Raw genomic sequence first — 25,965 nt, forward strand, 5'->3', positions numbered from 1 at the left:
AGGAAGTATGTAAGCAGAGCAGAGACGTTTGGGGAATCATTATAGCAGCTCACAAGTGTGGAAATCCACTATCACAGGCATCTTTGACAAAGATTTTGTGAGCCTGCCACCTTGGAATGAGAGCCTTACAAACAGCAAAGTTGTTCAGCTAGTCACATGCCATTGTCATGAGCTTCTGTGGAAAGTGTTTGAAGCAGGATGAAATCATGACTAGATAATGTCTTGTGGAATGTGAAACCCCTTCACAAAATGTGGTGGTCAGAGGCTTGTTACTCTATAAAGCAGAGTAGGTGATGACCTGTAGCAGATCTGATGACAGTACAATCACAAGCACTTCATTTATTGTACACTGTTGAACATGAGACTCCCCACCTTATGTGTTTCTCTGTTGAGCCAATGACACTGACAGTTACAATTGTTGTGGATACAGGGTCATTGTGATTAGACTGCGGATCAATGGAAATTTGTTGCCTGGTCAGATAATTTATGTTCCTTGTTATTTCAGGACAATAGTTGTGTCTGGATATGCCATCAACAGGTGAAAGCTGCTCAAAACATGCACCATGCCATAGACAGGCAATGGGAGCAGTACTACGCCATGGGAAACATTCATCAGGGTCTTGCATTTGATGGGATAGGTGATGCCTGTGACTGGATGGAGAAGGTAATGGTGGGAGGGTCTTGCATCTGGGTCTATTTCAGGGATATGAGCCATGAGGCAAAGAGTTGGGAGTAGGGGTGAAATAGGGATGGATGAGGATATTGCCTGTGCACTGTTTCTTACTCACTTTAAGTACTTCACTATTTCCATTATTTACAGTAACAGACTCACTCATTTCATACAGATCAACAGATCATGACCCAACTTGCAACTGTTGAACATTCCTTACACCAAACTCAACTACCTCAGTTCACAAAAAGTTCATATTTAACTAAACGTGTGGTATGCTGTCAGCAGTACATTACTTCATCATTCAGTTTCTTTGCATATATGCAGTTTGCACAATATGATGTTTACAAGACAATCAATGGCTTTGTGTTTGCACAGTGTTTAGTAACAGGTCTTGAAAGTCAAGAATGTTTTTATGAGGACAACATTTTACAATACATATTTTGACTAAAGTTGTCACCCTGAAACAGTGAACCAATTGAGTAATATTTTTTTTATAATTTTAATAAAATGTGAAGGAGAACAATTTAACTTTTTTGTTATAAATTCTACGAAAATAACACAGTTTGTTCACAAATAAAAAACAAACAAAATTTCCCCCAAGAAAATCAATTAAAAAGCAAATAAAAAGCCATATTATGACATATGGACAACTTGTCCAGTAACAATCCCACTTTTGATGTACTTAAAGTTTAATAGCCAAGCTGTATTCCGCAAAAACAGACTTCTGTAGTCCTACTTTTTCATTATATGTTAGCAAGTTCTCTACAATTTTTTGGGGGGGATATCGTACAGAATACACAATTTCTACTGGCTTAAGTAATGTTGCTTCCAAAATAACCATGTAACTGTAATACTGGGTGATCAAAGAGTCAGTATAAATTTGAAAACTTAAGAACCCATGGAATAATGTTGATAGAGAGGTAAAAATTGACACACTTGCTAAGAATGCCATGGGGTTTTATTAGGGAAAAAAAAAGAAAAAAAAGTTCATAAAATGTCTGACGGATGGCACTGGACAGCAAAACGTCAGTGACTGGGAGCTGTAATGAGAGAGAGAATCAGATGCGCCACCAGTTGCACCATGTTGACATTACCTGAAAAGGCGCTTTTAGTGAAGCTGTATTATCAGAATGAGGAATGTGCTAGTTCAGCATTACAATCCTATCACCATAGGAAGGGGATTTGAATGGGTAAAGTTCCGTTGACAAATGCAGCTGTGGCAAGAATGATTTTGAAGTTTGAAGCCATGGGTCATTTAGATGATAGACCCCGTAGTGGCCAACGGACCACAAGGCGTAATGCTGCTGAGACAGTTCAGGAAGAAATGGAGACTGAAGCGGGTTCGTCTATGCACGGGGAAGTCAGCGCTCATGCAGTCGCACGTTGCACTGGCATTCCATACACTACTGTTTGGTTGGCACTGAGGCGCACCCTCCAATGCTATCTGTACAAAATCCATCAGCATTATGAACTGTTACCTGGCGATTTAGTGAAACGGAGGGTATTTGCGGTGTGGGCGTTTCAAAAGATGGCGGAAGATGATGATTGTTTGAGTAACGTGTTGTGGACTGCCGAAGCTCATTTCACACTCCGAGGGTCTGTCAACGCCCACAACTGCAGAATTTGGGCTACCGAAAATCCTAGAAGTGTCGTGGAAACTCCATTGCATGATGAGAAAGTCATGGTATGGGTTGGATTTACCACATCTACCGTTATCGGGCCTTTTTTCTTTGAGGAAATGCGTGATTCTGGCTTTGTAACTGCTGCCGTGATGGGTGAGAGGTATGCCGATATGTTACAGAATCGCATCATCCCCAGGCTAGCTGATAAACACCTGCTGGAATGTACGATGTTTATGCAGGATGGCATCCCACCCCATATTGCTAGGTGTGTGAAATATCCCTTGCACACGTTGTTTGGTGATAATCATGTGCTCAGCCACCACTTTCATCATGCTTCACTTCCCAGGTCCCCAGAGCTCAGTCCACGCAATTATTGGCTTTGGGGTTACCCGAAGTCGCAAGTGTATCATGATCGACCAACATCTCTAGGGATGCTGAAAGACAACATCCGATGCCAATGCCTCACCATAACTCCGGACATCCTTTACAGTGCTGTTCACAACATTATTCCTTGACTACAGCTATTGTTGAGGAATGATGGTGCACATATTGAGCATATCCTGTAAAGAATATCATCTTTGATTTGTCTTACTTTGTTATGCTAATTATTGCTATTCTTTCAGATGAAGTGCCATCTGTCGGACATATTTTGAACTTTTGTATTTTTTTGTTCTGATAAAACCCCATGTTGTTCCAAGCATGTGTGTCAATTTGTACCTCTCTACCTACATTATTCTGTGATTTATTCAGTTTTCAAATTTATACTGACTCTTTGATCACCCAGTATATAGGAAAGCTAATTTTATCAGTATTCCTGATACACATCCATTGATACAAGTTAATCAGTTTACCTTCACCATGGGTGCACAGAATAAAAGTATTGTTAATGTATTGTGAGAAACTAGGATATGATGTAGACAACTCCTCTCTCAGCAGTTCCAAAAAAGAAGGCATAAGAGGAATCTTTCTGTTTTCTATAGCTCAAACTCTGATCTGTTTTGTGTGTTACCACCTCAAAGATGAAATAATTAGGAGCAAGTTTAAGTTATTTAAGTGGAGGAGGAAGGATGACAATGCTTGGAGAATTATTGTGCAATTAATTTATTTTCTACTCAGGGAAATATTAGTGTAGAACAGTGGCAAGTTGTGTTATTTCTACATGGGAGGGCCTGCATAGATAAGTATCTTCCTTGCTACTGTTGAATTCCTTGTTAGTAATGTTTACTTGTAGCAAACTTGGTGACCCCTTCCCATTTACATGGTGGGAAGTTTTCAATATCTATTTATTATTGTCACAATAAGTGCTATTAACCATTATTTACCCTTTAGGATTCTTAGAAATATTTTCAGATTTTTTGGTGTACAAAAGCAGTGCTCAGACTCTATCACAATTAAAGGAAGTGTTAGAGATATTTTCAAAACTTTCCATACTTTAGAACAAGTGAAAAAATATTGTTTGCTCAAAGGTGCTGAAGTTAATTTACAGTTTCACATAGATTTCTGAACTTTGCCCTTGAGTATGTTACAAGAAGCTGTATTTGCAAATTTTTTATTGGATATGGGAAATAATGCAACATATGTATTTAGAAATTCTTTGCGTAATATGCCACTGAATTTATAAAAATCTGATGCAAATATTTTCTGTGAACTGGAAGCTACGTTCAGTCAAATGAAATGAATTAACCCAAAATCAAACTCTGGATTTTGAAAATGCTTTCTTTCTTTATTCACCTTCCAGTATTTTTCCATTAGTGCTTGATGGTTATCATTGACAGATCTATATCTGAAATTCCATCTAGCTTATCCGCCACCAGATATTTACCAAGCAACACATTCATTGGCCACTCTCCACGAATTATCTGAATGTCAGAATTTAAGTGCTGAAAAGTTCTGTTGCGTGCATGGCAAGTAGGAGTGTTTGTTGTAAGGCCACATAAAAGTGATGGTGTACTGCAAACAGAATTTGATGTTCACAGATGTAGGTGGGTGTTTTCCCTCAAAGATACCATTGTGGTGAAGTAGATTTTTTTTGTGTGATTAAATCTTCCTTGTAAAAGCATGAACTCATTAAGCAGTTCTTTGGTGGCTTGTTATTGATATAATGTATGTATTAAATTTGTATGATTTGTTTGTCTTTTGTAATATATACCTTGACTAGTTGCACATACCTGGAGACCCTCATTCATGGTAGGACCTACATAACATGGTGAGTCAATGAAAGAATGAATGACTAAACTTGCCATGTAGCTAACACAATTTAATTTTCTGATCTATATAATAATAAAGGAAAGAATATTGTTGTTTAACATAGCATTGACAATGAGGTAATTAGACACATAGCTTAAGCCTGCATTAGGGAAGGATAGGGAAGGTAATTTTCTGAGCCCATACAAAGCATGTACTCTGACCTTTCCCTTATGTAGTTTATATGAGGGCTGCTCAACAAAGTATCTGACTTTTATTTATAGACTCAGTCTTTGTTCATATATAATTGTTTGACACTAGTTACCTTCAAAGTAGTCCCCTTCAGCTTCTATATACCTCTCCCAAGGCTGCTACCACTGGTAGAAGCATTGCTGGAAATAAGGATAATCCATAATTTTGTAAAAGGGGAGGGGGAGCTGTGATCTGTTACAGAAGTCCTCAAAAAGGATAATTCATACCCGAATCCACAGTTAAATATTTCTTCATTTGGCAATATCATAACTTCATTCTATAGCCAAACGATTAAAATACAGTCATTGGTACTAATACATTCATCTATGGTGTACAGCATACATTGTTGTTTGTACAGGGTGTTTCACAATTCATGTTACCTCACTTCTAGAGTTTGTAGAGGAGATTTAGTAGGTCAAATTTTACATAGGAACATATGTCTGGAAACATCTTACAATGATGCTACAGAGCATCAAAGTTATTGGCACCATTGCCTGTAAATGTATGTATCTGCAGTCTGATTCCGTGATGATGTTAGAAAGTTTCTAGGTTGATGGAGAAGGATAAATGTATCAATTTGAGGTAAGGGTGCCTGTACCAGAAATGAATGAATTGAAAGTTATAAGTGAAAACCATTCTGAGGCCTCTGACAGTACTGGTACTGTTGTTGTTAAGACTGTAGAACAGGCAACATTGAGAGGCAGTACTATGGACCAAAAACAAGAAAAAATGCCTAGTAAACATGGGCTTTAAACTGCATAGCTATGTAACTATCAGCACTTGTTCATCTTCACTACTGTGAAACACATCTCTTCTATTGAACATGTGCTCATAGCTCTTAAGGTATACATTTTAAAGCCCATATTTACTTGATATTTTTTCTTGTTTTGGTCCACACTACCACCTCTGAAAGTTGTCTACCCTACAATCTTAGCAACAACAGTACCGGTACATGTACTTTCTACTGTCAGAGGTATCAGAATGGTTTTTGCTTATAACTTTCGACTTGTTCATTTCCAGCACAGGGACCCTTATCTCAAATTGATACATTTATCCTTCTCCATCATGCTAGTAAGTTTGTAACATCATCACAGAATCACCCTGTAGATAATACATTTATAGGCACTGGTACCTATAACTTTCATGCTCAGTAGCATTGTTGGATGACATTTCTAGACTTGTATTAGTATGTAAAACATGATCAACTAAGTCCCCTCTACAACCCCTAGAAGTGTGTAACATGAGTTGTGAAACACCCTGTATGATGATTATTTACAAATACAGAAGAGTTGTGATGGCTGGACTCACTGTTCCAACAATATATTGAGTAAGACATTTCACTGTAGAACATTGTTCTTGCAGTAAAACTTGAAGGCATGATACATCACCATTTTGCACGTGAGCCATCTTCATGCTTGGATGTAAAACGCAAAATTATAAATGGTTGCCACCTTTTGCAGTAAAACATTGCTGAACTATGCGTATTGTTGAAATATCCTGCAAAACAACAGTAAAATTAAAAAGAGTCTGCTTGAGAAATAAATAACTATTGCTCAAATCAAGGTAAGTACTGCTACAAAAGTAAAAAATAATTTTTACATCAGTGTTTCTACATCTGAAAACCATTACAGTTTGAAGACAATATAACAACAACTACAAAAGAATAAAAACTACTAAACAAAAGACTATGAGTAAATATAATTATTTTGAATATTTTTCAATAGATTAAAGAAATATTTAACATGTAGTCAATCTCACAAATTATTATGTGAATGCCTTATGTATCAGTTATCTTTACATGACAGCAACAGGCAAACTATAAACTGAGTTAACCAGTTTAGCTAAAAATACACTCAAAGATTTTTTTAAAAAAGCAAGAAATAATTATCCAAATGGGATGGAAATTGGTAGATGTGATGTACATGTACAGACAAACAAATGATTACAATTTCAGAAAAATTGGATGATTTTTTCAAGACAAAGTGCTTCACAAATTGAGCAAGTTAATAGCATGCTGGTCCACCTATAGACTTTAAACAAGCAGTTATGTGGCTTGTCATTGATTGATAGAGTTCTTCGATGGCCTCATGAGGATATCATGCAAAATTCTGTTCAATTGGTGCATTATATCATCAAAATCCTGATCTGTTTGGAGGGCCTTGTCCATAATGATCCAGACATTCTCAGTTGGGAAGAGATACAGCGACTTTGCTTGCCAAGGAAGGGTTTCACAAGCACAAAGACAAGCAATAGAAACTCTCATGGTATGCAGTTGGGAATTATCTTACTAAAATTAAAGCTGTGGATGACTTGCCATGAAGAGCAACAAAATGGGGCATAGAATATCATTAGATACCGCCATTCTGTAAGGGTGTCACAGACGATAACTAAAGGGGTCCCACTATGAAAATAAATGGCTTCCTGGACCATTACCTGTGGTTGTTGGGCCACATGGCACGTGACAGTCAAGTTGGTATCCTATCACTGTCTGGAGTATCTCCAGACACGTCTTCTCTGGTCATTTGGGCAAAGTTCAAAGCAGATATCATCACTGAGTACAGTTCTACTACATTCAATGAGATTCCAGGCTGAAGACATGTCTGGAGATGCCCCGGACAGCAGTGGAATACCAACCTGACTATCAAACACCAAACGGCCTCACAACCAGAAGTGATGGTCTGTGTTACCATTCTTTATACCAGGACCCCTTTGGTTGTTATCCACAGCACCTTTACAGCGCAGTGGTACTTCGATGATATTCTATGCCCCATTTTGTTGCCCATCATGGCAAGCCATCCTGGGCCTACATTTCAGCAAGATAATACCTGTCCACACATGGTGAGAGTTTCTACTGCTTGCCTTCATACTTGCCACACCCTATCTTGGCCAGCAATGTGACCAGATCTCTCCTCAATTGAGAGTGTTGGGAGTGTTATGCATCGGGTCCTCCATCATGATCTGACATACCATTTGCATAGAATTTGGCATAACCCTCAGGAGAAAATCCAACAATTCTATCAATAAATGCCAAGCCAAATAACTGCTTGTTTAAGGGCCAGAGATGGACCAACGAGGTTATTGGCTTGCTCAATTTGTGAAGCTCTTTCTCTTGAATAAATCATCTAATTTTTCTGAAATTTTAATCATTTATTTTTTTATACATGTACACCACATATACCAATTTACACCCCATTCAAATAATTACTTCATGATACTTCTTTTCTTTTGTCTTAGAGGGTATTTTAATGTAGTACAACATGTCCTATAAAACCAGAGATCAGTAATTGAAGATCAGATACATCTATCAAGGAAACAACCATATATTTAGTTTACATGAAAGATGGACTTCTTTGATAATTAATTATTTAAAAATATTTTTGCCGCAATTGAAACTTGTCACTAATTTTCTTAAATAACATTAAATATTTTTTTTTTTAATGCTTGTATGCATGTATAAATACTACAGAACTTGATTTGATAGCTGTAGTAAAAGTCTTAGTGTCCCTCTACTTTTCTGCAAAAGGAAACAGATAGTGTACTCACTCAGTCAGCCTTTCATTGCCCATTGTATTCCACGAGTAAGTCTTCATTCATTTTTTTGTGGAAAATGACCTCTCAGCTTTGCGTGTTGATACTGGTAGGGGTGCAAGTACACCCAAAGGATATCATATGTTGTGATAGAAGTTCTTGTCACAAACATCAAAAACCAATATAAGATTAACAGGGAGGAGAGACTTTTCTTGATAACACCATTTCTCACACCGTAATGTGTACTCTGCTTCAGGTTCTGTTTGCAATACCCTATTCCCAAAGTAAACTTTCAGTTTGGATGCATTATCAAAATTCTTCTGATGGCATTTAAGGGGTAACATTATTTTGATTAAAGATAAGAAATCATTATTTTGATGAATTTTTCTTCTCCAGTTTTTTAAAAGGCCATTTATTGCTGGTAAAAGTACTGCTCTTCTGTAATACATAACAGGAGAAGTCATGTGGATGATTGTCTTTTTCATTTTGTTTCTTTTCTGTCTAGGTATGTCAATAACATATTCAAATACTTGTTCTTGTTTACTTATTGGAATTGCAGAAACAATACTTAAAATCAATGAGTGATAGATAATCACAAATAAATTTAAGAAATCAAGGTAATTATAGTGTAACTTCTCATAGTTTTGTATTATTCGTTTCATGGCCAAATAATACCATATAAATGTAGTTTTTCCGTGCGTGTTCCCATATTTTGATCTTATTCGAAGTACATTCATGCATACTGCATATTTGATTTTTGTACTTTACACACTAATCTTCCATATTAATCACCTTTTTCTGTCTTTAGTGCATAATATTAAGCATTGAGCATAATAGTGCATTTTCTAAGGTTTGTTCCACAAAATATGGAATTGCTGTGAAGAAACGCTAAACCATTTTATTCGACAATGAACTCAGACTTTTCATCAAGCACAGATATAATTCTGTTACTTAGCACTGCTGTACTTTGGCAAGTCACTATGAAGCAGTTCACTTCAGTCTGTCTTCACACTCCAAGGACATTTTACACACTTCTTATTTTGATCTGGATTTGAGTGAGTAAGTGATCAGAAATGGATGAGCACAATTTTTTTGGGACACTGCCACTATCACTGACAGGGCTGTTGGAATAAAGAGATCTGATATTGTTCTGTTCAGCAGAGAATTTAGAACAATTTCTGGTGGTGAAATATGCAAAGAATCTGGAATGATTCAGCCTTATACTTTCCCATATTTCCTAATTTAAGTATGCATTTATCACTTCTTGCAATGTAGAAACACCTTTTTCTGCATTGAAGAATATATAAAATGTATTCAAATTGCAAATATGGAAACCATGAGCTATATAATGGAATGACGACAATGAAAATTTATGCCAGGCCAGGACTCATACCCGGGTTTCCTGCCAATTACGAGTGGTCGCCTTATCATTCGGCTATCTGAGCATGGCCCATGGCTAGACCCAAACTTCAAATGTCACCAACCATCACACACCTATACATGTCCAAAGAAACATTGCATATTATTACAGAACAATACAGTCACTGCAGCATCATATTTATCATCTGACACCAGGGAAGCAACTTTCAAGTAAAAGTCTTCTGTGTACGAGAATATACATAAAAAACAAATTGAAATCATACCTCCTTGACAACTCCTTCTATACCATAGATGAATTCTTGAATATGAGTAAATATATCTGGAGATATAATATATGCATTTTGTGCCATTTAAGGGAATGGGATAGATAACAGAAATATTTAGGTATAAGGCTATAATGGAAAAAAAAAGTTTCTTGTGCGCATTTCTTGTGCATTTGACACGTTCCACATTATAACGGTTTTTTCATGCTATTGATCAATGGAACACGTAACTAACTAACGGATGTACGAGTGGAGGCTGTAGGCACATGGTTGGTGACATATGGAATTTTGGACCTAGTTGTGAGTCATGCTCATATGGTCTAATGGTAATGTGACTGCTCATGATAAGTTGGACATCCGGGTTTGAGTCCCAGTGTAGCATAACTTTTCATTGTTGTCATTCCATTAGACACCTGACGGCTGTCCATATTCACAAATGAGAATACATTTCATGTATGTCATAGCAGGAATGTCCTAAGGAACACTGCATCCAACTTCTGAACAACACAGGCATTGCAATATCATATTAAACTGTGCCGTGGTAGATAAATAAGGAGAATTTGAATTATTAATTATTTATCGTGTGGATTTCAGTGTTGGGAGTCTCCAAAGAGATATTCAGCTCACCTTTGATGCAGCTATTTTCATTTAAGGAGACAGGCTGCATCTTTAAGGGAACTGGATTCTATATAAGAAGAGTGGAATTTGGAAGAAATTGGCTGTGGCCCACTGTAAGAGACCAATATGTGCATTTGCCTAGATTGAAAATGGGAAAGAAACCATAGGAAACCATTTTTAGGGCTGTTATGGGATAGATTCAAAACGCCTTGCCCCTCAAATCAATAGATTTGCTTTGAACGATCTGAGCATCTCACCCTTCCTCAACCTGCAGAGCTGTCTGGTTTTTTTTGGGAGAAGTTAGAAAAACTGGTAGCTGTCTATTGTTTTAAAATAAAATAAAATGCACCACAACACAAGATGGAATTCTGATATTCCATTTTTTTTCTTTTAATTCTGTATGTTTGGTCATTTGATTGTTCTGGAATTCAGGAATTTTTTAAGATTTAATCTAGCATGGAATTCCAGGCTCAATTGTAATAGTATTATGAGGGCAAAATTAGGTTTTGGTCAAAAGCGGAGAGGGGTACAACATACAGTTGGTTTGGATGAATTCTAGCAGCCTGCTGATAAAATCTTTTAGAAATAAACTACAGAGTGTGCTGTCATCACATACCCCTTTCGCACTCCACAAACTCCTGTCATTCGGTATTGGAACTAGTTTTAGTAATTGAGTACCACCCAAATGACCACAATGGGTGATATTTTGCCAGTTGTGAACTAATGATAGAATTTTAATGATTTTTTTTTTTTAAATTTTTTTTTATTTTTTTTTTTTTAAAGAAATGCAACCTTTGCCATTTGGATGATAATTTTGTCGATTGGCATGATTTTTGGGCAATACTGGTAAATCCATTTTGATGCATTGATTTTAATTTAATGTAATTTCTAGTGATGGTTACTGTTTGTTGCCTTGTGAATTACTGATGTATTGCAACCCCACAGTTCCACCAGTCTTCAAATACAGACTCCAGTGCTAACATTAAACTGCTATAGATAGGTAATTAGGCTATTATAGTAGTGCATACATATTTTTAAATTAGCAGAACACTGATGGACGAATTAAAATTTGTTTTCCTCTTCTTTCTGGTTAAAAAATTATTGATAATTACAAACTATCACAGCAGCAGACAGCACAAAGACAATATTCAGTAGCACTTCTAACATTAGATTCAACCGCAAGTAAGAATTGAACTGTTCCATGGGCATGTTGACTGTCGACAATGAGTACCCTGTTTTTGTTGTGTGATTGAAAATCAAAAATATTTCAATTTCATGACAGTGCAACTAGGTCAAGCGTAATTTAATTTGGGTGATAGGCGGGTCTCAGATGTACGATCCCAAAACCTTCCCCTTCCTAGCCACACCATGGGAGGAGTGTAAGTCTCAGGCTGGCAGTGACATTATTTGCCCCGGTTCCTAGTTTGTACGAGAGCTGATGGGGAGTCTTTCATGCCCACAAAGCCTCAGTTCTTCATAGAGCATTTAGAGGACATACTATTATATACAGTCATATCGCCAACTATTTTACATTTCATATCGACACCTCTACCACAAATGAAGACACAAATATTATCATCATGAGACAGTTAACAAGACCTGTGGGTTCTAACACACAATGGTTTATCAATTAAAAAATTTGTCGATGTTTCACCAACACCACGAACTTGAGACAAGGTTACCATGAACGTCCGATAACTGAGAACATCACGAGGAGGTATCTGCTCCAAAGACGTTGCAGTAGACTTAGTAGTAGTATCAATATGAATAATTGGAACTGTCAACCAACACTGACCGACAGGATTGTCAGTAACGACCTCTTCGAAAAACAGTCTGTCCTTTCAACACATAAATCAAAACGGACAAACTGATATTCATGTTATACTCAGTCTCCACATCCAAAATAGACTTGTAAATCGTAGGCTTCCATCGGAAAACACGATGTACCCTGCACCGAGGCATGTTGCTAACTATGTGCCAGCTACTGGAAACACGCTATTTATAGATGCCATGTCATCCAAGGTCACGGACTTAGAAAAATATCGACTGCGGTGGTGCGCTTATTCCGCAGCCGCGCTGAGGAGTTCTAGTCAGTGCGGAAGCTGCGTGTGGCTGGCAGGTGGCCAAACAAGCGGGCAGCCTAACCACAAGGGGCCCACACTGATGAGATATATCAAGATATGAGTAACTGGGATGTTTGGGATGGGTCATTCATACTGACCCAACAGGTTTCTTTTTGCTGAGTATAACATGAACGTCAGTGTTGAAAGGACAGACTGTTTTTCTAGGACGTCGTTTTGATTTTACTTTTTCTGTTACTGACAGTCCTATCGGTCAGTGTTGGTTGACTGTTCCGATTATTCATATTGATACTACTACTAAGACTACTGCAATGTCTTTGGAGCAGATACCTCCTCCTGATGTTCTCGGTTATCGGACGTTCATGGTAACCATGTCTCAAGTTCGTGGTGTTGGTGAAACATCGACTAATTTTTTTATTGATAAACCATTGTGTGTTAGAACCCGTAGGTCTTGTAAACTGTCTCATGTTGATAATATTTGTGTCTTTATTAGTGGTAGAGGTGTCGATACGAAATGTAAAATAGCGACTACTCTAGCAGAATACAGTCAAGTGACCTTAACACAGAATCCAAAGAAATTGTAGTCCCTAGTGAAAGACAGGAACTGAAACTGGGGTTGCAAAGCAAAAGCTGAAATACTTAACTTCATTTTCAAATGTTCCTTTACAAGGGAAAACCCAGGAGAACTGCCCCAATTTAATCCTTGTACCACTGAAAAGATGAATGAAATAGATATTCATGTCAGTAAGAAATAGATATTCATGTCAGTAAGAAACCGAACAAAGCTCCAGGCCCTGATGGAATCCCTGTCAGATTCTATACTGAATTTGCAGCTGAGTCAGCCTCTCTTCTAACTATAATCTATCGTAGATCCCTCAAACAAAACACGGTGTCCAGTTCTTGGAAAAAGACACAGGTCACACCCGTCTACAAGAAGAATAGTAAAAGTGATCCACAAATCTACTGTTCAATATCCTTGACATCCATTTGCTGTAGAATTGTGGAACATATTATGAGCTCACACATAATGAGATATCTTCAACAGAATGACCTCTTCATTGCTAACCAGCATGGATTCTGAATCCACTGATCATATGACACCCAAATCACCACTTTCCTCACTTGTCATATTGAAAGCTTTGATCAAGGCAGTCAGATAGATGCAGTGTTTATTGATGTATGAAAAGCGTTTGACTCAGTACCGGACCTACACCATATGAAGTATGATCATATGGAGTATCAAGTGAGATTTGTGACTGGATTGAGTACGTTTTGGTAGAGAGGAAACACCATGTTATGACCTTGCAGACAATATTGGTAGTGAAATCATGCTTTTTGCAGATGATGCAATTATCTATAATGAAGTACTATCTGAAAGAAGCTGCATAAATATTCAGTCAGATCTTGATAAGATTTCAATGTGGTGCAGAGATTGGAACCTTGCTCTAAATGTTTAGAAATGTAAAATTTTGCACTTCACAAAACGAAAAAAAATGTAATATCCTATGACTATAATATCACTGAGTCATTGTTGAATTTGGCCAACTCAAACATATGACATGGAATGATCACATAGGTTCAGTTGTGGGTAAAGAAGGTGGTAGACTTTGGTTTATTGCTAGAAGACTAGGGAGGTGCAACCAGTCTAATAAGGAGATAGATTACAAATTACTCATGTGACTCATTGTAGAATATTGCTCAAGTGTGTAGGACCCATACCAAATAGGGATAATAGGAGATATTGAACATATACAGAGAAGGGCAGCATGAATGGTCATAGGTTTGTTTGATCCATGGAAGAGTGTCAGAGAGATACTGAAGCACTGAACAGGAAGACTCTTGAAGATAGGCATAAACTATCCTGAGAAAGTCTATTAACAAAGTTTCAAGAACTGGCTTTAGATGCTAATTCTAGGGATATTACTACAATCCCCTACACATCTGTCACATAGGGATTGTGAAGATAAGATTAGAAAATTACTGCATGCACAGAGGCATTCAAATGACCATAACTGGTACAATGGGACGTACCCTCTTCCATGCACTTCATGGTGGTTTGCAGAGTACAGATGTAGATCTAGAGGTACTACACCAACTACTTGCATACATGAAACACATGGTGAGAATATAATAACTAGGGTAGAAACTTCAAAATGTTAGGTGCCTGTATTGATGAGAATTTAAATTGAAAAATGCACATTTTTTGAGCTCCTAGATCAACTTATATTGCTCAGTAACATATTCACGTCAAATCATTCCAAACTTTAGAGAGAAAGAAACCATCGAGTTAAAATATTTAACATTTTTTCATTCAATAATGTCATATTCAACAATGTTGTGAGCTAATAGATCTTTAAAGAAGAAAGTCTTCCTTGCTCAAAAACATGCAGCAAAAATAATAATGTTGCTCAGCCATGATTGTCTTGAAGACATCTGTTTCTGCAAACAGCTGAAAAAATACATTAATGAATTTGGATGCTGCCAAATCAAGTTGACTTTCATATGGTCTTGCTTTCTGTTATGATTTAGTAGAACTTTACTCATTCTACCTTGAATAAAATTTGAGATATATTTTGCTTTTTTATTGCTAATGCAATGCTTCTAGGCATCTATGCTTTTACCCTTTATCTGTGTTTGTGATATGTGCAGAAAAGATCACTAAATTATTTTGTGACCTCATGATTGTATGTGCACACCCTAATCTCTTGATAAAAAGCAACTCACCATTAAATGTACTGCCTAGTTTATAGAGATGTACCAATAATTTAAGAGTGTGATAAGTCAAAACATATCAATTTTTCTTTAACAGGTTTCCAAGAGGCTGATGGTCTCTTTGGAGCTATGATTGTACGTCAACCTCCAGCCAAAGAACCCAATAATGACCTCTATGACAATGACCTACCGGAACACACAATTATTGTTTGGCATTGGTTCAATGAACCAACAAGGGATGTGGTTAAAACAGTACTAAATAGAAATGAAAATCTTTTTGGAAATGGCTATATAATAAATGGAAAAGGAAATTTTCTTGATAATGAAACCTTCACAATGCCAAGAGAGGTGTTTAATGTTTCACAGGTAAGCCAAAAACATACTTGCCGTTCATTTTAGAATATTTACTTTAGGAAATTTTGCATTCTTAGTCTCTTGATCACATGTAACTGATTTTCTTAACTCTGTTTATGAAGAGTCATATGATGTGTGATTCTTGAAGTTTTCCCGGCATATTGAATGTTCAATGAGATTTCGGGATTGCAGTCAGATCTATGTTGACTTCTTGCCATGATATTTCAGCTGGCAGTTGTCCAGCCATCTTCAGGTGAGTGTCTGTCAATGGAGACTGCAAGTTCCTGGGGTCAACTTTATAGCAAAGAATTGGCGTGAAAACGCACAGTAATGAGGATTGTCTAGTGTAAGTTGATCTGCCAGTGTGGTTAATGTACCTTTATTGCTTCAGTGTGTATGGTCTGACATTCTGTGACACAATTATGTGCAAGTAGTTCTCTAACCTAGCTCATGCATAGCACTAGTCATTTTCAGTATCTAAATAGGCTGTAACAAATTTTGCCCTTGAAGGCATTTTTGGTTACCATTTGGTGTTAAAATATTTTGTGGACATGTCTAACTGTAGGTGTAAGTTTCAGGTGATGTTTGTTTAATTTGGTCCAAGGTGCATCAGTGACTGATCTGTACTAGATTTTCGGTCCTTTTGTTCACACAAAGTTTGTTAATGTTCAGAAACACTTGCAGTGACAGTGCTTGCACAGAACTGTGTCCATTAATGTCAGTGTTTCATGCTAACGTGATTGTATTCTGCTCTTCATATTTTACTGCATTACTGGAACTTGCTGTGTACTTCTGTTTACATATGAAAGCACAGTTGTAAGTTAATGAGTGTCAGCTGAGCCCAGGCGATGGTTGGTTGTTGCCTCAGTTCTAATTCGTGAATTGTCCATGCCACTCTGCCTTGCAGTGTCATGTGTTCACTCATCGTTGGTATTACAAGTATGATTAAGGTGCTTGTGTGTAGGTTTGTTGAGGCTAGGGTCCAGCTGATCCAGTGCGTAATATCTTGTTTTAATGCTAACTAATATTATTCCAGAAGCAGACATTGTACCATCTAAGGTAAAACATAAACTTGTTCTGATATATGTTATATTATTTTCCATGCCTGACATGGGTATACATTGTTAAAATAAGAATAATGGGGGAAGACTTACTCTCGTTAAAGGTGCCACACCCAAGGCCAGTTAATGTACAATTTCAGATCATTTTAATTAAAGGTGCTGTGTTCCTTTAAACAATGAAGTGACCCTAGCTGGGTCTGTTTGGTGCATGGACCTCCTCAACCTCTTCTGTTCTCCCACCATGTTGCTTTCTGCACTCTGTCCCAGTCTGCTCTCTTCACCAAACATTCCTTCACTCCAACAATCCAACTCTCTCTGTCTCAGTAGCCTACCAACACCCATTTTTAAGCTGCCCATGCCATCTTAATCTTGTCTTTTCTTATGTCTCTTGCATGGGCTTCCTTTTCACTATTTCTCCCACAGTCTCAGTCCTTACTTTATCCATTCTAGTAAGTGCTATTCTACTTCCTTGAAATTTTATCTCACAAACTTTTATATTCTCACATTCCTTTTCTTCATTTCCCACACTTCTGATGTATATGTGTGTACTGGAGCAGACTATGCTTTGTATACCATCTGTTACCATTTTGAAATAACAACATTATGTTGCTGCTCATCATATAGATGTGGTGTTGAATCATAGACAGGCAAAATGGAAAAGACCGCCAAAATATTTAAGCCTCCAGACAAAGTCCTTCTTCCAAAGTAAAAAAAAAAAAAAAAAAGGAGACAATGAAACAATACTCTGTGTTTTATATTGGGTCATGTGAAAATCAAAAAAATATTACGTGTAACATCATTTTTTAAACATTGGCCAAAAATACTTGAAACACATTGATAGCAGAAACAAAATTTGCACTAGGACCAAAAACAGATGGGAATGATGATCTAGTAGAACTCACAAAAATTGATGGATTACTAGACAAAAGTCTTAACAGGATAATGAATGTACTTTGAGTAAGAACCAAGAAATAATGGCAAAACTGGTTAAGCAAACAAAAAGCTGAGTGTCATGAATGCAAATCAAATAATGAAATAAAAAGTAAACTGGACCGTCTGTTAGGAGAAAGAAAGATAGGGTAGCAGGGTCTAAAAATGAAGTGAAGGTATAAATTTCAACTGTTGCTAAAGAATTGGATATTTCAATGAAAAAAAAAAATAGATGACCAAAACAATGAAATACCCTGTGTTTAATCTAACTCAAAATTTCCAAATTGGAACATGATTGATTTAAAACTTCATTTGGAAGTTGAAAATTGATAAGTTCAACATGAGAACATGCTACATTATTTTGGTGCATCCTCACTGTAGCAGTCCAACATAAAAAGCTATTCTGATTAAACTAACCAGATACTCCCACAGGTTGTTCCATTCGACTGTGTTTTATTCACTACAATGAAACTCCTAATTTACTCTTTGATGGTGAATAAGGGAAGAATTTGTGACAACAAAACAATTTATTTTTGAACATATAACTCTGTAAGTGCTACCTGTATTGTCCCAAACAAATTTTTAGCTTTGTATGAAGTAACACATTTGTGACTCTTGTGAATCTACTGGTCTCAACTGTTTGTCCCATTGTACTGTTTCTTCAGTACATTGTGCTTTTGATGTGTTAGATTTAGTAACTGTTAAACATTAGTTGTACACAAAGTAGAATGTTACATATAAATGACTTTGGTGGGTAGTAGAACAGATACATCTCTGTATTTTAAAGTCATTTTTACTTCAGTATGGCTGTTCAAGGTGCACTATTTTCCTTATTAGTGCCATGATTTTTTGATGTTACTTGTATAGTCTACACTTTGGAATTTTTGTAGCAAAGGTGTTATTAAGCATATGCCATTAGTTTGTTTCAATAAAACCTGCTTTAATGTTCCACCTGTTCTGAAGCTGGATGGAACGCATGATACTTCAATGAATAAACAGCTTCACAAGACATTATTCAGTTATAGAATGTCCAAAAACATGAAACTGAATCCGAGTCTCAATTTGAGTGCCATTTTTAATTGTACTGCTAGAAATATTAAAATGTCATACAAAGTAGGAGCACTGTCTATTTTACTTTCCTGCTTCTGTCCTTTGAACCAATCACACTATGAAACAGTCATCAATCACCAAGTACTCTGCTTCAAACACATCATATGACTGTTCAACGAGATTTCGGGATTGCAGCCGGATCATGTTGGCTTCTTACCATGATATTTCAGCTGACAATTGTCCAGCCATCTTCAGGTGAGTGTCTGTCACTGGAGACTGCAAGTTCCCGGGGTCAACTTTATAGCAAAAAAATGACGCGAAAACGCCATCCACCCCCACCCCTTAAACAGAAACGGAAGGCTGGGGCTTTGCAGAAATGCCTGTTAAGTTACTACCATTTCACTTACTACCCATCATCTTTAGCTAGCTGATAAGGGCCCTTACTCATTTTTGTGTGGCTTGATACTGGACCAAGAAACTAGTATGTGAATGTATCTCAATGACCGTTTGTGGCCCTATAAAACAAGGCACTATCTTATTGGTCATCCTTCTTAAGACAGACTGCATCCCCTTCCTTGAGGCTGACAGGATGCCGTCCTGAATAAAACCTTGCAGCCTCCCAGCAGTGTGCAAGCCAGATATTATGTCAAACTGCCTCCAAATGTTTCTTTATAATCATTAACAGAGGGGAAAGTTAATCAGGGAGGTGAACATGAGTTTGGTATGTATTGTTTTATGAGCTTTGTGTACTGCTCTATGAAATGCAAAGTTTAGCCGGGGTATGGACGTTTCCCACTTTCCTCACATCTCAGCGTGGAATATGGTAGAACTGACTTAAGCTTTTAATGACTCTCTCAGCAAATGAAGGTTGGAGATGGTAAAGGGTTGTGCTCATGAGTTTCACTGCACTCTTGAAGCAGAACCCGAAGTCTCTAGGCAAGAAGATTGGTGCATTATCACTAACCAGAATCTTCAGAGCACTGAATGTGCAAACTATTTGTTGCAGATGAGTGAGTGTGACTGAAGTGGTACCTGATCTAGTGGGAACAAATGGTGTGAATTGGGAAAAGGCATCAACAACAACTAGGATGTAATGATGATCCTCATGGATCTGGGGCAGGGGTCCCAGGTAATCTATAAACACGTTATCCACAGGATGTTCAGTCCAGTCAGAATAAAGTTCCCCAACCGGCTGTTGGGGTTGGTCCTAGCTTTAATACACAACTTACAAGCTGTGACCATCTTACAAACATACAAGCTAAGTGTGGGCATGCCAACTGAGCCTTATGTTTTACTATAGTTTTATTCACCCCCCAAAAGAGCCCTTCGCACGTGAATGATGCAAATACTGAAATACCAGGGTTATTAACTGAATGGGCAGACAGATTTTATCCCTGTTGTCCTGTCACTTACGATAATATAACCCCTACCTTTCAGAGAATATCTGGGCACCAGCTTCCCTTCCTAGAGCTCCTTCTGTATTTTTGCAAGGGAGGACCCTCCTCCTGCTTCTCAGCCAAATTACCAAATAATGCAGGTATCTCACACAGAACTGTAGCCACCATGAGACCTTGTTCCTCTGGTTCTTCTCATACATATCTCCTTGTCTTCCTCCTCATCTCCACCCTGTCCCTTGACTTGAAACATCCTGCTCAGAATGTTGACTACTCTCTCAAGTGCTGTACCTCGAACTGGAAGACCAAGATCTGCACCGTCCACCTAGCAATATTAACTATCTTCCTGTGTTGCTAACAACCAAGTCAGAGCGCAGTTATCAGTCTCCTGTAGGAATGGATTGTGCTCCAGATACAGTTTAAAATGCTCGAGACCGAAGAGTGTGGCTAATGCCTTCAATTCATAGAGGGAGAACTTTCACTCAACAGCCAACAATTCCCTGAAAATTAAGACTATTGGCTTACACTCTTCCTCACTAGCTTGTTACAGAACCACTGCAATATAAATTAGATGTATCAGTCTGCAATATAAATTACTTTTCAAAGTCAGACATGGCCAGGATTGGTGCACTATCCAAAGTGGATTTGAGGGCCTTGCATGCTGAGTGTCACCTCACTGGAACATTCCGACATTCTTCATCAATAAATTTAGTGGAGCAGCAAGTTGTGAAAAACTGGAGATGAATTTATGAAAAAAACATCTTTTTTATTCCTGTATAGTGGGAAGGAATGAATAGCCTTAGTGGATTCACGATCGACTTGTATGCCCCAGTGGCACCAGGTGTCCCAGCAGTGAAATCTCTTCCCATGCTAAATTTACCTTGGACAGCTTCATAGTAAGACCTGCATCATGAAGATGTTGCAATGCTCATGCAGTTTGATCCAGATGCTGTTCAAAGGTCTTACTGTGTATCACTACATCAGCCAGATAATTATAAACACACTTGGACTTGAGATCACCTAGTTCAGAGTCCAAGAGGTGGGATAAGACTGCAGCTATAGCTGCCAAACCAGTCAGTATGCAGATGTATTCAAAAAGGTTTCAGTCCATACAAAACACAATAACTGGCTTTGATTTGGTGCAGGTGTACAGGAGGGAAGCTGTGAACATAAAATGTGTGTACAAATGGTTTAAATGCTTCCGTGATGGGAAGGAAACACCTGTAGACAAGCCACGTTTAGGTCAGCCATTGACAAGCAGAACTCCAGAAAAGATTGAGGAAGTGCGACAAATTCTGGCACAAGATTGGTGATGGACTCTCAGATTGATTACAGAGGAATTGGGCATTAGCAATGACATGGTGCACACCATTAAGGACATGGTGCACACTATCATCCCCAGTGATTTGTGTAAGTGGAAGATATGCTCCTGATTTGTGCTGCACAAGCTCACAGACAATCAGGAAGCAAAATGGATGGAAACTGCTGGTGATTTCATGTCCATGTGTGACCAGGATCCATTGCTTCTGGGGGGGGTCTGCAAACATCCAGGGTGAAAACACTATTGATCACCTTCTTTGACAACAATGGCATCATCCACAAGGAAAATGTTCCCACAGGTCAAACCATTAATGCTGCATTATTCCTGTCCGTTTTTAACCTGTTGCTACAGCATATCTGGTGGATGTGACCAGTGTTGCACAGGACTGGAAAATGGCTACTTTTCCATGACAATGACCCTGCACACTGTAAAATCCATGCCCATCAATTCCTGGCATAGAAGATGGTAATTGTTCTTCAACACCCTCCACACTCCCCTGATTTGGCTTCTATGGACTTCTTCCTCTTTCCCTGCTTGAAGGCTGCCATGAAAGGTGAATGTTGTGCGGACATGAATGCCATCAAAGATTGTGTGACAGCTGTTCTGCGATTGATTTCACAGGAGGCCTTTGCTGATAGTTTGCAGAAGGTGTATGAATGTTGTCAAAAGTGTGTTGTAGTGGCTGGTGCCTATTTTGAAGGGCAATAAGGAATATTTGTTTGTATCTTTTGTTTTGTTTGTTGTCTGATGGCATTCATCGAACTTACATGCCATGTATCTGCAATTCAGCAATTCTGCTATACGATGAGTAGCAACTTTCCTTTTCATAACAATGTTATATTCCATCCTGAATTTTCCATTGTTTGATTTTTGTGTAACAGTGCCTTCACCTATTCCTGGTTCAAATGGGAACAACAAACCCCTCTCTCATGCACTTTAATGGATGTGTGCTGTAAAAGCACTTACACTGACACAGTGGAAACTTCTGGTCAGGGCTGAACTTGAAATGGATTTGCTTATCAACATAATGCAGCACACATCCCTTCTTCTGGAAGAAATCACAATCCAACAGTACTTCAGTCCTATGCCCCTTAACCACAGTGAATACTAATGCCCATGACAACTACTGAATGCTAATGTACAACTTTAACAATTCCACTATGAGCAGCGGACTGCCATTTACAGATCAGCACACATTGTATGACTTCTCAAGCTTAGAATCTTTACACAACCTTGACAGTCAATGGAACCAAAAACAATTGATCAGAGAAATATTACTGACTGAATCGAGCAATGTGGCAACTGGCTCATGATTTAGGCTAGCTGTAACAAATGGAAATTGTGAAAACTGCCTTGTCTTAATCTTACAACAATTAGTACTCAGGACATGCAAGCTACAAACATACCCTGCACAAGTTTGTTGTTAACTTCGCCCCTCTTTCCCCTTACGAACCAGACAACTGATAACTACGTGCCCCAGCTCATTACATCGAAAACAGAGAATTGATGGTTTGCATCAAACTCCTTTTCATCCCCTTAACTGTGCTGCACCATTACTTCCTGAACTATTATCACAGAGCATTTGTCCTCGCCTTTCATCACTAAAACACACTTCCTCTACACTGGAGACTAATCAATCCAGTTGAGGTAAGATTTCTTGTTTACTTGCAAACAAGATATGAGAAGGGTCCTCCTGTCTTATTCCCAGCAAAATATTATTAACTATTTCTGTTTCAGAAACAGAAAGCCACAAAGCAGAGACTGCTATCCTAACTTTCCCAATGTACTGCCTCAAAACCTCAGTACGGCCTTGTCATGGTAAAAATACTATATAGCTAACTCATGGCAAAGTCGGGCAGAAAATAATCTTCCAGTAATTTAGATCAAAAATAATATAAGCACTTATCATGCTCAATGGTGCCAGAAATTAACAGATCTAAAAATCCCACTGGCCAAAGTATGTAGAACTTGCAATACTACAGTATCAGAAGTATTTATGATGGCTGTTTGATCCTGCAACTTCAGTGTCAACCACAACAAATCTACCACTTTTTCATTGTGACCTGCAGACAGATTAGCAACTCTCTGGATTATACCCCACAATAGGTTCAATAATTTGCTAAACAGCTGCCAGCCTTCCAAGAATTGAGAACGAGTACATCCCTGAATCCATTACTAATCTGTAGTTATTTCATTCTCTCCATCTTCTGACCAGTGCAATGCTGCAACTTCCATTTGCATCTTGGTAACCTCTGGGATAACTGATCCATACTGATCCATACTTCCTCTGTCTATTACTTACAGGTCCCTTACACAATTCTTCACATGATCCAAATGCATTAACAATCTCAATACTCAATTACCTCACCAACACTGTCCCTCATCGCTGCCAGGCTGTAGTCTAAGACTCATATCAATCTTTGAGATAATTCTGCAATGCTCCCTTCAGTGGCTTTCCTCTGATCTTCAGCTCATATTGAAGTTGGTCCTTATTCAGAAAAGAAATTCCCACCACATGACTTGGATTCATTGATTCCATGCTATCGGTTCCCCTGAAACAAGATCAAGCCACACAGACTAAATTCAACACTAAACTCAACAACCTTAAAACTAACTACCCCACATGGTATCAGAATCCCAGCACTGGCCCTAACCTTATTCTGTTACCAATGAAATGGCAAGGATCAGGTGAGGGCAGATGAAAGGTGCTGGTGCAAATAAACAATTAATAACATAACAACAAAATTTTTATTTAAAAACAATTTCCAATTTTTTTTAAATTCCTTTTTTGTATAATTTGCTCTTTGATATTAACAACTTTTATTAAACCATTAAAACATCTCTTTAATCAAAACATCAATCACACAAGCCCAGATCACTGGTCTAAATCCATCAAGGATTACTATACACAAATATTTCAAAACACAGATGCACATGTGTCCCTTAAACAAAATGGGCATTTACCCAAACAGCATTAAAGCACTTAAATAAACTGTGAACTTACTTTAACAGCATAAAAGTACGTTTCATAAAAATGTGATGAATTTTACCTTATAGAGAGACAGGCTGGATTGATGTGGCCCGCCATGAATTCCTCTCCTGTGTCAACCTCTTTATCTCTTCCTCTTAATTAAAAAGATCTCAAATTATACATTAACTGGCATTGAGATGTGGCGGCACTAAGGGAGTAAGTCTTCCCTTGCTATTCTTATCCAAACAATTTATACCCAGATTAGGCATGGAAAAATAATGCCGCTCTTTCCTCAATAGAACAAGAAACATTTAACAGCCAAGACTATGTGAGACTTGCAATGTCAAATGTCAAATACAAGGCAAACATTACCAAACTTGTCTAAATCTTGGAATAATCACTGTTCCACACAGGACTCTTTGAAATAAAGACTTAATGCCAATTACTTCAATGGCATAATCAAATATCAGAACAGGTTTTGATTGAGGTGAAAGTTTTAAGTGAGGTGGTACAACACCTACTGCTGAAATGATATTAGTTAGCCTTAAACCAAGGTGTTAAATTCTCAAGATAATGTTATTCAATGAACTAAATTACTTAACAGGTCAGCTGGACCCAAGACTCAACAATCCAATACATAAGCACCTTAATTATATTTATCAATACCAGCGATGAGGGAATGTGTCACACTGCAAGACAGAATGATGTAGACAATACATGGTACAAATTTGAACTGACCCAGTGACCAACCATCACCTGGGCTCAGTTGGTGCTTGTTAACTCACAACTGTGCTTTCACACATAAACAAAAGTACACAGCAAATTACAGTAATTTAGCAAAATAGTAACTGCAAGTGCATCTGAACATTAACAAACTTTGTATGAACAACAGGTCCATAAATCTAGCACAGATCAACGACTCATGCAGTTTTAGACCATATTAAACAGGTGTCACCTGAAACTTACAACAAGTTAGACATGAACACAAAATATTTTAACACCAATCAGTAATCAAGAAATGCTTCCAAGGATGAAATTCAATACAACTTATTTTGATACTGCTAATGACTGGTGCTAAGCATGAGCTAGATTAATGAGCACTACTTGGACATAATTGTGTCTCAGAAAATCTGACCACACACACACACACACACACACACACACACACACACACACACACACACACACACAATATAGGTACAGTAACCACACTGGGAGATGTACTTATACTAGGAAATTATGACAACTGTGACACTGGTATTGAACAGGAAGGTGAGAGAAACCCACGGGCTTGACACTTGCGTATTTCCAAAAGTGAGCTTTTCATAAGTCTTGCAAATCCACAATGCAGAAGTGACTGCCCTGGAATTGCCTAAGGTTCTGTAAATACTAACAGAAACAATGCATGCTTCCACTCCATGTGATCCAAACCTTGGCTGCTGCTGCTGCTCCAGTTTACTTCCAACAACCCCAGTGCCACTGCATGGCACCTCTCCATTTGAATCGCTCACTCTCTTCAAACCTCCTCTGGCCTCAGATAGGCACCAATGACCTTAGTAGCTTGTAGCCAT

General features: G+C 37.9%; 1 protein-coding gene across 1 annotated transcript in view; it reads left to right on the plus strand.

The window, feature by feature from the left end:
• The window catches only part of LOC124776996 (laccase-9-like), a 162,524-nt gene that overhangs the window by 37,236 nt on the left and 99,323 nt on the right, over nucleotides 1-25,965 (plus strand). The window contains exon 4 of the mRNA XM_047252244.1: nucleotides 15,411-15,679. Coding sequence (XP_047108200.1) covers nucleotides 15,411-15,679 — 269 coding nt within the window. The remainder of the gene's footprint in view (nucleotides 1-15,410; nucleotides 15,680-25,965) is intronic.

The sequence above is a fragment of the Schistocerca piceifrons genome, chromosome 2 (genome assembly GCF_021461385.2).
Source record: "Schistocerca piceifrons isolate TAMUIC-IGC-003096 chromosome 2, iqSchPice1.1, whole genome shotgun sequence".
In the NCBI taxonomy this organism is placed as follows: Eukaryota; Metazoa; Arthropoda; class Insecta; order Orthoptera; family Acrididae; genus Schistocerca; species Schistocerca piceifrons.